The 16,915-nt window shown below is 38.1% G+C and overlaps 1 protein-coding gene across 2 annotated transcripts in view; it reads left to right on the plus strand.

The window, feature by feature from the left end:
- Positions 1–16,915, plus strand: part of RAPTOR1 (Regulatory-associated protein of TOR 1) — a 30,809-nt gene that overhangs the window by 11,232 nt on the left and 2,662 nt on the right. The window contains exons 9-22 of one of the 2 annotated variants that reach the window (XR_016061730.1): positions 22–103; positions 282–383; positions 2,004–2,087; positions 2,223–2,333; positions 2,588–2,941; positions 3,577–3,766; positions 3,928–4,545; positions 5,342–5,674; positions 5,793–5,916; positions 9,018–9,158; positions 9,257–9,402; positions 9,511–9,612; positions 10,283–10,368; positions 10,676–10,760. Coding sequence is in view for 1 of the 2 variants with exons in the window: in XM_011624761.3 (XP_011623063.1) it covers positions 22–103; positions 282–383; positions 2,004–2,087; positions 2,223–2,333; positions 2,588–2,941; positions 3,577–3,766; positions 3,928–4,545; positions 5,342–5,674; positions 5,793–5,916; positions 9,018–9,142; positions 9,257–9,402; positions 9,511–9,612; positions 10,283–10,368; positions 10,676–10,760 (2,542 nt within the window). In the remaining variant the exon portion in view is untranslated. The remainder of the gene's footprint in view (positions 1–21; positions 104–281; positions 384–2,003; positions 2,088–2,222; positions 2,334–2,587; positions 2,942–3,576; positions 3,767–3,927; positions 4,546–5,341; positions 5,675–5,792; positions 5,917–9,017; positions 9,159–9,256; positions 9,403–9,510; positions 9,613–10,282; positions 10,369–10,675; positions 10,761–16,915) is intronic. The other variant, XM_011624761.3, reaches the window with a different exon arrangement.

Here is a 16,915-nt window from a genome sequence, read left to right on the forward strand (position 1 = left end):
GTTATTCACTGATATACACAGGGATGCATGGGACATGGCTGCTGAGCTGTGTCTCGCCCAGCTTCCTGTATTAGTTCGCGAGGATTCAGATGTTGAGTTTCAGGTCTTCTGCCTTCTTTATGTCTTGTATGCCAGATATTGTCATATATCTGTACTGCTTCTTATGATGCATGTGAATTGACAAAAATCATGATCCTATTTATATTGGTTTTGTTATATTTCCTGTTCGACATATTCACCGCTGTGCTTTTGACTTATAAATGTCTCTGATTTATATGCAGCCAAGCCCTTTCTTTACAGAGCAACTAACTGCTTTTGAAGTGTGGCTAGACCATGGGTCTGAGCGTAAAAAGCCACCGGAGCAACTACCAATTGTTCTGCAGGTGAGGTCTCAATGTATCAAAAAGTGCCTCGCTGGGTGCCTAGGTAGCACCCCGAGGCAGAGCAGGGGCCCATGCGCTTTGCCTGGCTGAGGCGGTCCTACTAGGCGGGAGTGCCACCGCATCGCCTCCCCCCGTACAAAAAAAAGACACACACACGAACAAACCACCACAAAAAAAGAAGAAAAGCTTTCAAATAACATTTCTTGAGAGAAAAAAATTTCAATATTTTTTGAGATTCTTTTGTGATTTAAAAAATCCGTAAAACTTTGAATAATCTTCCCAAATCCTATTACTTTGACCGTAGATCATGAGATCCTATTACTTTGATTGTTTGTTAGTTTATTCCATCCTACATTTACTATTTTGCATTTGTGAAGTATGATTCAACATGTACGTAGTTATTTCCAAGCTTTGGGATTATTTTTTCAAAATTTGAATGTTCAAGCTCCATTCAATTAAATAAATGGAAATGCGTACATGTGCATTCGTGGGAACACGCAGCCACATATATGTATCTATGTATGTGTGTATACAAGGGATGATGCATCCGTATAAATCCAACGGCCCAGATTGAATCTGGGCTGATTGGACGGCTACGATCATGTTTCATTTGAGAATTAAATCTTTTTTCTACAAATCCACATGACTTGAAACTTGGAGCATCCCGTCTTCTCAATTAAATATGGAAATGTGTATATGTGTTAGGTGCACACACACACGTATATGTACCTAAGTATTTGTGTCTACAAGGAATGATGCATCCATATAAACCCAACTGCCCAGATTGAATCTAGGCCGATTGGATGGCTACGATCGTGTTTCATCTAAGAATTGTAATTTTTTTCAACAAATCTACATGACTTGAAACTTGGAGTATCCACTCCTCTCATTAAGGCGCACCTCCAAATATGTAAAAATAATTCACAGAAAAATAAATCTGCCAAAATACCCCTAAATAGTATATGCCCAAGGGCTAATACGCCTGATGGCTCAGATTGAATATGGGCAGATATGTTGGTGTCAATTGTATTTCGTATATGAGTTTTAATATTTGTTTCTACAAGTTCAAATCACTTGAAATTTGGAGCGTCCACTCTTCTTATTAAGGCACATCTAACAAAAAGATTAAAAAAATGACTTACGAAAAATAAATTGACAAAAATACTGTTAAAATTTTATGGGATATTTTGGTCAATTTATTTTTTTGTGAATTATTTTTTCAATATTTTATTAGTGCACCTATTCTTCAAGAGTGGATCCTCCAAATTTCAAGTGATGTGGATTTGTAGAAAAATATTAATATTCAAAGATGAAACACGACTATGGCCGTCTGATTTGTCCAGATTCAATGTGGGCTGTTGGGCTTATACTATTGCATCAGTCCTTGGGTTGACAAATTCTTTATATATATATATATATATAATATAGATATATATCATTGCATGCACATTTTGAGTTCATATATATGTGTGTGGATGCACCTCGAAACTGAGTCGTTAGCCCCTCAGTGCCTTCGGAAACTTTGGATGGGGATCAAATTTGTGTATTTTGAATTTTCTATGCTTTTATGTATTTTCTCTTATCTAATTGTTATGTGGTTTCGTATACTACTTCCTGCAGGTTTTGCTTAGTCAATCTCATCGATTTCGTGCTTTGGTACTTCTTGGAAGATTTCTTGATATGGGACCTTGGGCTGTAGACTTGGTAACTGATTAATTAATTTGATCTTGTTTGGTACTGTCTTTTCTTTTCCTTCACTGTGAGACATCACTGCTGCTTTTATGCTTAAGATGCTGTGTCTCTTTGATTTGACATGCATCTCATTCTGCTGTCTTCTAGGCCTTATCTGTTGGAATCTTTCCATATGTACTTAAATTGCTGCAAACTACAGCTCTGGAACTTCGACAAATACTTGTATTCATTTGGACCAAGATTTTGGCCCTTGACAAGGTAAATTCACGTTTTCCCTTAATTGTTTTTGGTTCCCTCGGTAGATTTGATCTGCTATTTTTATGGCTTTAATAAACAGTATTTTTCCACAAGCTCTAATTTTTTTTTGGACATTGTTAGCTGTCTATTTTTATTTTATTTTGTTTTCTTATTTATCTTATTGCTTTTTTGTCTTTTCAAGTCTACGCTGCCCTTTCATCTGTTGTTAGAAGTCATGCTTTCTGGAACTTACATGGTTTCTTTTGGAACTTCAGTCTTGTCAGGTCGATCTTGTGAAAGATGGAGGGCACATGTATTTTATTAAGTTTCTTGACAGCTTAGATGCTTATCCAGAACAGCGTGCCATGGCTGCCTTTGTTTTGGCTGTTATAGTGGATGGACATCGTCGAGGACAAGAAGCTTGTGTGCAAGCAAGTTTGATACATAAATGTTTGAGACATTTGCAGCTGGCAAGCCCACCTGATACCCAAACGGAGCCTCTGCTTCTTCAGTGGCTCTGTTTGTGTCTTGGAAAGCTGACAGAGGACTTCCCGGAGGCTCAAGCAATAGCCTTACGGGAAGATGCCCCCGCTATTTTTACTCCTCTTCTGTCAGAACCGCAGCCTGAAGTATGTTTTTTACTGTACTCATTCAGTATTTCAATTATGGGCATGAATTAAGTGGTTGACCTGACCACCTACAACACATTGCCGAGCCCCCAAACTCTTACTCAGTTTTTTTTTTTTTCTGAATCTGAAAGTTTCTAGATCGTCACCCCAAGTTCCATAAGAAAAAAGGGATTTGGAATCCAAAACTTCTCTGAATCAATACCTTAGAGATTTGGACGATAGATCTAGGTGTTGAGGAGCTCCATTTTTTTGGAAATTCTTCACAAAGTGAATCAACGATGATCTGACTATTTTCAGTTTTAAAAAAATATAGTCGTATGTTTTTTGGGGGCTAGACCACCTGCTTGGATGGTTGGGTTGGGCCATATAATCTTTTTCTAAAATTTGGGATACTATTGTATAATATTATCTACTATGGAGATGCTGTTGCCCATTGGGGCTATCATTGCGCATGGGAATGATAGATGGTGATTGATAGAGGAGACCCACCATTGGGGGCTTTGTCGTTGTCCGGCTTTTCATTCCACAATGATGACCCAACGGACAAAATTTTCCATAATCCCTTCATTGGATTATGATATAATTCATCATTTCAGCTTTGTACGAGTATTAGTTTCATAGGTGTCATGTTGCAGGTGAGAGCCTCTGCTGTTTTTGCTCTGGGAACACTTCTGGATACTGGAGCTGATTCATTTAGAGATGCGGTTGCTGGTGATGAGGATAGTGATGATGATGAAAAGAATAGGGCAGAGTTGAATATCATTAGTAGCCTTCTAAAAATTGTTTCAGATGGGAGCCCCCTGGTTAGGGCTGAGGTTGCTGCGGGTCAGTATTCTGGTCATGTATCTCTTTCTTCTACTTCAGTCTTGCATATTAGAAATTGAGGTTTTGATTGTAATTGGCGAATGTTTAAAAAACTATACATAAGTTCTTTCTTCAAGATCTGTATGTAATAAGTTCATGATTCATTATTCAATGTGTTGCAGCTCTAGCACGGTTTGCATTTGGTCACAACAAGCACCTGAAGGTTACGGCTGCTGCCTATTGGAAGCCGCAGTCGAGTTCTCTGCTCAGCTCTTTGCCATCGCTGACTCATGTTAGAAGTTCAAGTAGTGGGTTTACTGGCTCTACCCAATATTTGCAACCTGTAAATGTTATTGCTTCCCAATTTGGTTCTTTATTAAGAGTGGGAAGTGACACCAATACATCAGGTAGAGATGGAAGGGTTACAACAAACAGCCCACTTGGAACCATGCAACAAGGTTCTCCTTTATCAGATACTTCTTCTCACCATTCAGAGTATGGGATCTTTGCTAATGACTCTGCTAGTAATGGCATTATCAACTTTTCGAAGCCAAGAACAGTGGATAATGCCATATATTCACAATGTGTTGTGGCCATGTATACCCTAGCAAAGGATCCATCCCCTCGAATAGCAAATCTGGGCAAGCAGATCCTCTCCATTATTGGTATTGAGCAAGTGGTGCCAAAGACATTGCGGTCTAGTAGTGGGACCATTAGGCAGGGCGATACTGTGACTGCTCCTACGACTCCTACCCTTGCTGGTCTTGCACGCTCCGCATCTTGGTTTGACATGAATTCAGGTAATTTTCAGATAATCCCTCTGATATTTTTTGGATTTGTTTGGGGGAAATATGAGCACACTAGATGGAAGACATGCATGGATCATGCAGGTGGTCCAGAATGTTGAATACTCAGGAGATTATTTGGGCCCATTAAAGGTTTTTGTAATCACTGTTTTATCCGGATTCTTAATTCAATATACTTGACATGAATATCTTAAACTTGGGGTGAAATAGAAAAATTTAAAAGTCATTAGGTTCGGTCACAGTTCCGATAGATTAATTTTCTGGAGCATCCGCACAACCTTTACATGCTTTCCAGGTACTCTGCTGTTTTAAAATTAGAATCCCCTCATCGGTCATTTGGGTGGTTTTCGAGTTCTTGATTGGGGTTCCCTAAATGCATTGAATCCTAGGAATATGTTAAAACCGCGACTTCTTTTGCGGTCCTTAACTGTTGATGTAACGATGAATCACATGTTATGTCAATTTTTGCCCATTATGTTTGCCTTTTTTTGTCATTGAACCTTAATGATTGTTTCCTTTCATCTTCTGTGAAGGTTTATGGCCTGTACTAGCTGACCTCCCTTTTATTTCTTATGTTTATTATGCTCATGCCTATGTTTCTTTTCATTCTTACTTCCCATTTATACTGATAACTAAGATTTGCATACAATCTCAAATTTTTTTTGATTGTGTTTATCTTCAGTGCTAGCCTTGTAAGCTGTCGGATATCCCTGATGTTCGCCTATTCATGTTTATTATTCTTATTTTTCTTTTGTAAAGAGTTCTTGTTTGGCTGTAATTTTCTTGGCAGGTCATTTGCCGATGACATTCAGGACTCCACCAGTGAGCCCCCCAACCAGACAAAATTTTTTGACTGGAATGAGAAGAGTATGCTCTTTAGAGTTTAGGCCACATCAGCTTAATTCTGTAGACACAGGATTAGCTGATCCACTTCTAGGCTCTAGTGGGTCTCCGGGGCCTAGTGAACGAAGCTTACTTCCCCAGTCGACTATCTACAATTGGAGCTGTGGACATTTCTCTAGGCCTCTTCTTACTGCAGCAGATGACAATGAAGAATTATCTGCACAACGAGAAGTTAGAGAAAGATTAGCACTGGACGGCATTACGAAATGCCAGCATTATTGTAAGTTGAAGTCATTCCTGTTTTGTTATTTTGTTGAGTTGGTGAATCAGCTCTTGTTTTCTCCTCTCTCTTTTGGTTTCTAGTTTCTTATTGACATTTTTGGAGTTCACTTTTGCAGCTATGAGGCAGCTCAGCCATCAAATTGCCAGTCTAAATACTGGGTTTGAGGGAGAAATAAAAACAACACTGCTCCAACCTTTCTCACCAATTGTAATTGCTGCAGATGAGATGGAATGCATCAGGTAATCGCGGCAGTCTGTATCTTTGTTTTTTTCAGTCCTGCTGTGCTTTATCTGATACTTCCTGAAAGACATGGTTTATTGGATAAATACTGCACCTAAATGCTGACAATGGCTAATGATAGTTGGGATCAAAAGATTATGGTTTGCCTATGATTTTTATTAGAAAAAACTTTATTTTGGTGTAATAGTTATAGGTTAATTGGGGTTTGGGCTCTTGACTCTCTAATTTGCAGCATAATCTGGACGATACCGATCCCAGGGAACCCAGAAATGCATTGGTTAATTTACAGATGTTGAATTCTCTCACCTGACCCTACCTTATGTGCAAATGGGGATTGGGGTCGAGGGATTGTGGTGGGTACACATTTTGTGGTGTGGCTATTGTCAGACCTCTAACATGAAAGTAGGACAATGTGATCTAGCCAAGTATATACAGTTAAAGTTTTATTTTCTTTCTTTTATTCATACCGGCTAGAACACTTACAGGTATTCAAAATTACAACTCTATTCATAAAATATACCCTAATACAATCTAGGATCTTCTCTTGCATACCATTGCAATTCCTTACAATCTAACAAAAATGCGATGCATGAAGAATCAAGAAACATGGAGCCATTAGAATTTCTAAATACCTTGCTTCAGGTCACCCCAAAGGACTTCGTATACCCCACACCGGGTCTCTTCCACCAATGACACACAAGATCTTGGTCCTAACCTTGTCTCATAATTTGGTAACCCTAGGGAAAACCTATTGAGAGCATGACATGGGATGGAAGCAGTCTCATAGTACAAGACAATAACACAAGTACCATCTAGTCTAGGGCGTGCCACCCACTAGTGGCTTGGGCGTGCCCCTTAGAGTTTACTCTAGGCTCAAAGCAACTCAAAACCCTAACTAGAAGAGAGAGAGAGAGAGAGAGAGAGAGAGAGAGAGAGAGAGAGAGAGAGAGGCATACTTGCCAATGGGGGAGAGAGAGAGAGAGGCCCATCCATAGAGAATACACTTTCATAGAGAATATTTATAGAGAGGAGGCTAAGGTTTTGGGGTATAGGGTTTTGCCTCCTTATGAGACCTAATCTTAACTGTAGATCTTGGAGACTTGTGGGGTGAAGAGATCTTAGCCCTTTATCCCCTAGATCAACCATCCTTGATTAAAGGAATGAGCTAGAACCATTATTCTTTAGTTTTCATAACTCTATTCCCATCAAATGTTGGTATAGAGACAATACTATGTACTTATATATCTAATTTCAATCAATCTCTACACCTTCGTATTTTAAATCAATCAACATTATTCTGTGAAACCTTTCTTTTATTTTCAAATAAGTAGGTGGCTTCGACCACAAGCCACACTATGAGGAAAGAATGGAATATGTGGGGTGTCCCTCACAGAGTGAGCTATGTGGGCCCCACGCCCCCACCTAATGGGCTCAAATGTGGTGGTCCGAGAGTCCCAATGGGCCCCCACACCCCAGAAAGAATTCCAGACAAATAAAAAGAATTTTAGAAATCAGTACATAAGTGCATATCTTTTTCTCTTTGAATTATGTAAATCCAGAAAATTAATTTTTTCTTATTTAAAAATCCTTGTTCACTAAAATCTAATATTCAAAGAGATCTAAAAATTCATTTTAATTAGCTAAAATATAATTAAAATATAAGTAAACGTACTTAAGAAGATTTGATGGGAATTGGATCTAAAGAGATAGGAATATCACAAATATACCAAGGACTTCATTCCTTCTAGAAACCGCATCTCACTGTCATCTTCTCAAACTGACCAAACAATTCCCATGACCCACATCCCTTTGTAGGGGTTTGTGCTTGGACTATCAAAGTCTTGCAATAAATTAAGGAGACACGAATCTAGCCCATGAATTACAGGTTCCTCGAGGACAAGTCCTGGCCCCATTCTAGCACAATACCTCATGGGTCCTTCCAACACAATCCAGTGTTGCAGGGAGACATCTCTTCAGCACATATACACCACACACCCCCTCACCCAGAGGGTTACTTTCCAGAAGGCTATCTAGTGTACATGTTGTGCGATGGTAATGATGAGGGTTTGGTGCTTGTCTTCTCCGGCCAACCACCGCACATAGGGGTCACACCTAGTCCTCTGGCCAACCACCCTGGGCACAACTCCAACCACTTGGTTCCTTGGCCTACCAACCTGGACTCAACTCCGACCTCATCAAGGGATGACCTCACATCAAAACCCTTTTCAGTTGTGCACAAATGCTTAGGGCTATGCGTTTTTAGACATTAACATGGAGGCAGTTATACCTTGACCCTCTCTCTCATCATAATCTTTGTATCATCTCACTACAATTTTAATATAATGTTGCATATGCAATACAAAATAGAAATATGAAGTTATTTCCATGTGACTTACATAGAAATTAACAATTGTTACATTTGTATATTGTACATACACTTTATAATGGGGATCATTATGCACACGTATGATTTACCGCCTGCACCAATGTTTTACCATTCATACCCCAATTGTGGATGGGAATAAAAATGTGCTTGTTGATTCACTTCTACCAAGGTACTTGGGTACTTACATCACAAAAAAAAGAAAAAAGATAAAAGAAAAATGAATAAAAGAGTGCAAATATCAATCTCTATATGGTTTTGGTAAAAACTCTGTGGATCAACACCCTGATATTTTGTTTTTAAGATTTGTTGTTTGGAAACAAAAAAAGATAAAGGCTGTGGATTATGGAATCTAGTTCGTAGTGGTTGTCTAACTTCTGACTCAATTTTGATTTATGCAACATAGATACAAGCATTAGTATGCCACACCACATATGTATATGTTTGTTTAAGCATGAGTGTGCGTGCATATACACCTCGATATGTGCGCGTGTTCCAATTTTTTGTTGTTCACTATTGTAGTGGAAAAATGTGTTTATTTGAGCTTTCTAATGTGGATTTCTTTCTCCCAAGAAAATGACGAACCTTAGGAACATTCTTGAATTGTGTTGAACATCAATAGGTATGATGGCACTTGAGTTAATTAGTAAGATTTAGTTCGCATTGGCTTATTATCATGATATTCAAAACTATTTAGTAATGCTTATTTTATTCTAGGGTCTGGAACTACGAAAAAGATACCCTGCTAAACACTTTCAACAATCATGATTTCCCTGAGAAGGGGATTTCTAAGCTCTGCCTTGTGAATGAGCTTGATGACAGCTTACTTCTTGTTGCTTCAAGTAAGATCCGTTGCCGGTATGTTTTTTTGAGCAGTTATGGTGGTTGAGATATGCCACTTTTGCATAACACTAATTGGGATTAATTATGCATCTGATACAATAATAATCTTTTAGGTGATGGAAATGTGCGCATCTGGAAAGATTACACTCAAAGGGGTAGGCAAAAGCTTGTAACAGCTCTATCTTCTATTCAAGGTCACAGGCCTGGTGCACGTAGTGTCAATGCTGTAGTGGATTGGCAACAGCAGAGTGGATACCTGGTACAGCTAGCGTTAAAATGGCTAAAATGTTATGCGGTTATTTTCTATTTCAAGCTTTCATACTGATTTGTCTGTTCTTTTATTCATGTTCTGAGGGTTCTTGTGCAGTATGCATCTGGGGAGATATCATCCGTCATGCTTTGGGATCTGGATAAAGAGCAGCTCATTCGTTCTATTCCTTCAGCATCTGAAAGCAGTATTTCGGCATTGGTAACTCCACCTTTTGTTGGCTTGATATTTGATATTTTACCTTATGTTGGTCCCTTATCTGTTGTTTGCTTTTATGATATCGATCCACTGCCATGGTGGGTATGGGTGTGGATGTGGGTGTGTGCGTGCGCGTGCGCGTGCATGACTTCGCTCGTGTGAGATGGATGATGGATGATGGATAGTGAGAAGCTTAAGTTGTTGAATGCAGTTACTATCAAGTGGTGCCTATTTATTGTTTAGTACATGTGGTTGTTGCTAGTCATGGAATTTGTTTAATTTTTCTTTTGTGAAGATGGGTGTTGGGGGTAATTGGAGCTAGGAGCTTAGCTTGTGTTTGTATTCTAATGTTTGAGTGCATATGCGTGGCTGATGTTTGGCATGTGTGGGTACTTAGTTGCTTGTTAAATGGACCTGTACCTGCTTTCGTGCTCTCCCACAGTGCTATCTTCAATATTTCATTATGATATCCACTATCAGAGCATTGATAGACATATGCAGGTGATTGCAGGCCCCCATATGCTTCTAACGTGATTTGCAAACAATAATCCTTTTGTGATCTCCTGGTGCATTTGTGTTGGTGCTCCCTATTTGGAGATTTGGAGGTGTCATTTCGCATGTTCTCTAGATTGTTGTTATGCTTGTATTCATGTGAGTGCTTGTTTTTCTACAGTCTGCTTCTCAAGTTCATGGGGGTCAGTTGGCTGCGGGATATGTGGACGGTTCAATAAGGATATTTGATGTACGGAGTCCTGACATGTGAGTTCTTGCTTCCATTTAGTGAATGTTCCACATCTAGGCATGGTTCTGAAATTTTTTTTTCGAAGATAATGGAGAGAAAATTATTTTCATAGACAAAAACTGCTAGATAATTACTGGTTTTGTAGGGTTAACAATCAAGTTAATTTTGGAGTTCTTCTCTTTTTGAGTTGAGAAAAGTCAGACATAGCACATGAAGTCCTTTACAATTATCTTAATTGCGGGTTATTTTTTTTTCTAAAAATTAGAATTGCATTCTGATTTTCATTGCTTTTCTCTGGTATTCTTCTTTACCATTTATTTGCAGGCCTGTTTTTACGGCAAGACCACACACTCGTAGTGTAGAAAGAGTAGTTGGAATTGGTTTCCAACCAGGATTGGATCTAACCAAGGTAATCGTAAATTGTATTCTGCTTATGCTCATACACGCATACACCGCCCCCCCACGACCCCCCAAAAAACAACACACACGCACACACCCAGACACATGCACACACAGGTACGCTTACAAACATGCATGTGCGCACAGATATATGTGCCATTTAGGGACCCTTGGATTTGGAGATCTAATCTTCTCATTTAGTGACCAACCCAAAAAAAATTTTACGCCCAAAATCGTTTTACCAAATTATCTGGTGATTGTAATGTGGTACAAAATTTCAAATCAAGAAAATACATCTAAGTTGGTGTTTTGCCTGAGGGAGTAAGTGCATGGTATGCTCTGTGGACCTATATGCTGTCAGTGTGTGTGTGTGTGTGGGACTGGCTCCTACACAGTTGTGACATGTGAGGTTATCTTAGATTTAAGGGTTTAGGTATGATGGGAATTCTGAATAGGTTTGGATTGGGGGTATTGAAGGGTTTGGGTAACTATAATGATTAGGACAACTAGGATTTTTGTCCTTTGATGATTTCCTAAGTGGGGTAGAATTGGATGATATGAGGTCTAAGTGAAGTAGAACAAATGTTAGGGGTTTAGTTAGGTTATGGCAAGGTCTCGGATAGTTTTTAAGTTTTCTAAAGGGGTTAAAGGTTACTGGAATTAGCAGGTCCAGCAAGATAGGAGGATGATGAGATGGATTCTAGGGTTGAGCTAGTTTAAACCTAGGGTTTAAAGAGAGTAGCTTTTGAGATTTTTTACCTATGGTTTAGTGAGGTTTGGCTGCGGTTTATAGAAGGGTTTGAATTGGTGAGGAATTTGATTGTGGGGACTTTTGGATGGGAACATGCCACACAAGAAGGGAAAGAAGTAGGTCTAACTTGTTCGGAAGACTTTCCCACTCTTAAGCTAGATTATAGAATCACTCTCTGTACAAGAGGTGTTGAGGAATCTCTCTTCTAAAAGTTGCCTCCCACCACAAATGAAAACTCAAATTTTAGTTCTCAACTTGAATACGAATCTAGAGGCTTACATTAGATATTTATAATGAGTTCTGAGTTCTACCTACCCTATACTTGGGCTATTGAGAGCATTAAAAACATACTCCTAAAGACTCTAGGGAACTAACTCCAAAGGTTTTTAATTCAACTAGAATTGGCAGCTTTGTGGAAATAAACCTAGCATGCTTAGGAAAATAAAATTCATGACTGATTTTCCAGTGTGATTTCCAACATGATTTGAACCCCAAAACACAAAAATTAATCCATAGTGATGAGGGTTGTAGATCTTGAAGAGGTCTATGATTTATGCTTTGGATCACCCTGAATGGATGTATGGTGAGAAATTATGCCTTTGGAAGACAGTCTGCAATCTCCCCCAATTGTAGAAAACTCGTTCTCAAGTTCTCAAAGTTAGCGTGAATGGTTCCTACCTCGGATGCTGTATTTCACTATAATCCCTTTCGGTGTTGTCCTCTTAACAGTTTAGAATGTGCCCATTCTTCAGTCATGTTGTTGATGCACATGTGCCGTGGGCCATCTGTCTTGGAGTGAGGGCAGGTGCTGTGCACGAACTCATGTTCTTATGAACAAATCGCTTGGCTGGCAGCTCTTCAATTTGCGGCGAGGCTCTGCATGCTCTGTGAGACTCATGTGGTAAGTGGGAGGTTTGGAAATGTCGCTCTAGGTATGAATCTGTCATGTTGTGTATCTCACATGGGTGGCAACTCGTTAGGGAGCTAATCTTGGACCAAATCTGTGAAGTTTGAGAGAATTGTCATGGGATCTTCATCTTTAGCAAGCTGCTGATTGGGCTTGATAATTCTTTCTCAAAGTGCTTTGAACACCTCGTCCTCTTGACTTTCTTCCAAGAAAGATTGGCTGGCTTCACTATCTTTATCTCCCTAGGAGACTGTTTCTCTCAAAGGATCAATATAAGTTTTTCTGTCATAGAGCTTGAAAGAGTAGGGTGTTGGCGTCGTGATCATGCTTGATGGTGTTATCCAACAATCAAGGCCATCCAAATATGATATGGCTAATGGTCATGAAGGGAAATCATATCGAATATGTTATGACAATGACACTCATCGAGAGTGCCGTAAGACACCGGATGCTAACAGGAACAATGATGTAATTCACCTAGGCTATCATATTTGGTTGTGGGAGGCAATGTTTATTTTGCTTCCTTTATCTATGATGAGGTTTATATATTTGTCCTTCACGCTTGGCTCATCTCCAAGAGATATTTAGCTATTGCCCATCTTGGTCTCTTTCTTAGGAGAGAGCAGGGTTCGAGTGCAAGGATATCACTTGTCACTAGTATACTTAGATGCTTCAAATATTCTATTTTATCGCATGTCAACGCACGTGATTGACACTTGTAACGTATGTATATGATCTTCTGTTATTTTTGTAATACGTGTTGAAGCTTTCAAGGAAATTTGAAATGACATGAACATTCATAAAGAGAAAGATACAAAAGGCTTTAGGATCAGATGATATACCAATAGAGATTTAGAAGTGCTTGGGAGATATTGGCTTATTCTGATTGAAAAAGTTGTTTAATAACGAACAAAGAAAATGCCAGATGAATGGAAGAAAAGTATTACGGTACCTATTTACAATAATTAATGAGATAGAGTTGTATGAACTACTAGGTGATCAAACTTATGAGCCACATTATGAAACCGTGGGAGTGAGTGATTGAGCAACAACTAAGACATGAAATGAGAATATTGGAAAATTCGTTCGGATTTATACTGAGGAGGTCAATCATTGAGGCTATTTTCCTACTTTAGGGAAAAGCGAAAGACCTCCACATGGTCTTTATTGATTTAGAGAAAACGTATGTTAGGGTGCCTAGAGAGAGAATTTAGAGGGTGCTAGAAAAGAAGGGAGTCTCAAAAAGATATATTGATGTAGTGAGGGATAGTGTCCGAGGAAGAGCTGAATAATGTGAGGGAGTTAAGAGACACGTGAGTTTTTAGTGGTTGTAGGCCTACATTAGGGTTCAACATTGAGTCTATATCTCGTTTCTTTGGTTATGGACGAGTTAACTTGGAAACTACATGATGAAATCCCATAAATATGTTTGCAGATGACAAGTTTGATTGATGAAACTAGAGATGACGTAAATGCAAAGTTGGAACTTTGGAGGGATACCTTAGACTTTAAAGGTTTAAAAATTAGCCAGACTAAAAATACATGAATGCAAATTTAGTACTAATAGGGCCATGAAAGAGAATTAATTACGATTGATGGTCAAGAAGTACCTAAAAGTGATTATTTTTGATATCTTGGATTTGTAATCCATGAAAAATGAGAGATTGAGGAAGATGTTGCTCATAGAATTATAGCTAGGTGGTTGAAGTGAAGATGTGCTTCTGGAGTCTTATATGATCGTCTCATTCCAATGAAACTGAAGGGGAAGTACTATGGGGCGGCTGCAATGTTAAAAAAAAAAACAGATTCAAGCGCCTAAACGGTTTGGGTGCTTGGCCGCCTAGGCGGTCGGGCGCCTAGGGATAGGGTTCCCTCACCAAAATAAAAAACACCCTCCCAACCCAAACATAAAAAATAGGGGAGTTCTTAGGGCATGGTTTATATCCTTAGGGAGTTTTATGGGCAATTTTAGAGCCCCATACTCCTTGTGATCATGAAATAGACGAAAACATAATAGTACAACAATACAATACTACAATTAACCTAATATATAAGACATTTTAAGACTTTAGCTTGACTTTCACATAAGATTTAACCCATTAAGATATCACAAAAACAATTATTTATCAAATAAACTAAAACAAAAAAAAATAGAATATCAAAATAAGACACATTGTACAAAAAAGGAATCAATTATTCATAAAAGAATATGATATATGCTCAATTTCATCGTCCAAGTGAGAGAAAAATCAATAAATCACAAAAAAAATAATAATCAATATTTCAACTACAAACATGGAAATATATCGTAAAAGAAACAAAAAAGTAAAGGAAAAAACACATGATTCATAACATAATATGTTGTAGCAAATTAAAATCAAAACCCTCTTTCAAATATGATAATACTAAAAAAATATCAAAATCAAATCAATGTCAGTGCAAACCTCGTCTATTGGGTCCCCAAAAGTTGTCAAAATCAACTACTAGAAATCCACCCACAAACTATAATCTAGGTATTTTTTATTTATTTATTTATTTATAAATGCTCTATAGATTCCCTCTTTATGTTGAAAAGCTTCACCTAAGGATGCCATTTACCCATTTGGACGAATTTGAGATCACTGATCACCTTATTGGACTCATGAGCCATCTACTGCATTGTCTGTCAACCATTGTGATAATCTAGATATTTTATTTTTATTTTTTATTTATAAATGCTCTATAGATTCCCTCTTTTATGTTGAAAAGCTTCACCTAAGGATGCCTTTTTCCCATTTGGACATACACATTCATTATTTATAAATGCATTTATTGTGATTCATGGGACTCATACACAAAGTAAAAATTTAAAAATGTAATGCTGTTGTTATTATCGTTCCCGCAAACTCAAAATTCATATGGTCTCATGAACTACCGCTAGTAATATAGATCCACGCTTATTTACATAAAAGAGCAGGAATAAATATAAAATAGAAATAAAAGTCTATTGTATTAATATAGTCCCACAGACTTCGAATTAATATAGTCTCAAAAGTAATGCATGCTCAAATAAAATAATAGAAACAAAAATATATTTTTATTTTCTGGCATAAACTAAACTTATATTCTTAAGTTTTTACTTATATTCTTATATTTTTACATTTTTTATTTTAAAAATTTATTTATTATTTTTTGCAAAGTTTTTATGATTTATGTAGATATGGAATTTATTTATAAAAGAAGGAACAAACATGTCAGGGCCATACATGTCCCAGATACAGCAACCTTTTTGGTGATATTGTGAAATTACCTGTAATAGGCTTAGTATTCTATCTTCTCCTAAGTGATAACCGTTAACTTTGGAATCATCATCCACTAAGTTTAAATTCTTGATTGGATAATGGAAGGCGACGGGGCCCAGTCCATTGCACTTGAACACTTGCTGGGGTTGCTGCCTTTTCTAGTGTCCTTATTGTCATGTCCCTTTGAAATAATTGGAGCTTTTTGCTTGGATGTGGGTAGGTATGGAACTGTGGATGGTCCAGGTGTAAAGCACATTCATTGCTGCCTACTTGAACAAGTCCATCCTTGTAGGGATTGTATTGGTTACCGTGGGAGATGAGTCGACTCTATAGGGATTGGATAGCCACTCATACTTTAGGGAGGAGCAGTAGTGTGCTTCTTTTGCATTGAGGACTTGATGCCTCGCATTCATCTCTTCCTATACTTGCAACATAAGCTCATTTCTTTGGTTGGAGAGATGAGTGCCAATGTTCGACTCATTTAGGTTCATATGGCGGGACCCAAAGCAAATCCAAGGATCAACTTGCTCTAACACCAACACTGATGTAGGACCAAGGGGGCCTGGCTCTTACACGTGCAAAAATGCGAGTTTGAGTATAGAAAGAAATGGTTTGGCATAGTGTTACATGTATACCAACACACGGGACTCTACTAATACAAAAAATTGTGGTGGGACTATATTAAGAAAATAATATACTGGTTGGACTATACAACTTTTATTTTTATTATTATATTTATTTCTATTCTTTTATTTAAATAAGTGGGTGACTATCAATAGTGGTGGTTAATGAGGCTGTTAACTTTAAATTCATGGGACTGTATTAATACAATAATAACATGCGTGTTATATGAATAAACAGAAGGCTTCCTTGTTTTTGGGTTCTGTGATACTTATTATTTTTTGTACTTTTTAGCTAAGTCTCGTGGATCACAAGAAGTGCATTTATACAGCTATAAATGCATCTATCAGGATGTGCAAATGGCAGCCTTGGGCAAAGTTCTTCAATTATAAAAAGGATTCTTGAACTACAAAAAGAAAGCATGTATATATTATCAACAACAATTGGCCGCCTATGCTGTGTACATGCCTTAGACTCTGTTTAGGTAATCGTGGGTTCGAGTTCATTGGGCTTAGAGATCACATGGGTGGACAGCTTTGTTTTATAGTGCAGGGAAGGTACCCCACATCGACAATGTCGACACATTTGATAGAAGTTTTGACACG

The sequence above is a fragment of the Amborella trichopoda genome, chromosome 8 (assembly GCF_054954075.1).
Source record: "Amborella trichopoda isolate Santa Cruz 75 chromosome 8, AtrichopodaSantaCruz75HAP2 v2.0, whole genome shotgun sequence".
NCBI lineage: Eukaryota > Viridiplantae > Streptophyta > Magnoliopsida > Amborellales > Amborellaceae > Amborella > Amborella trichopoda.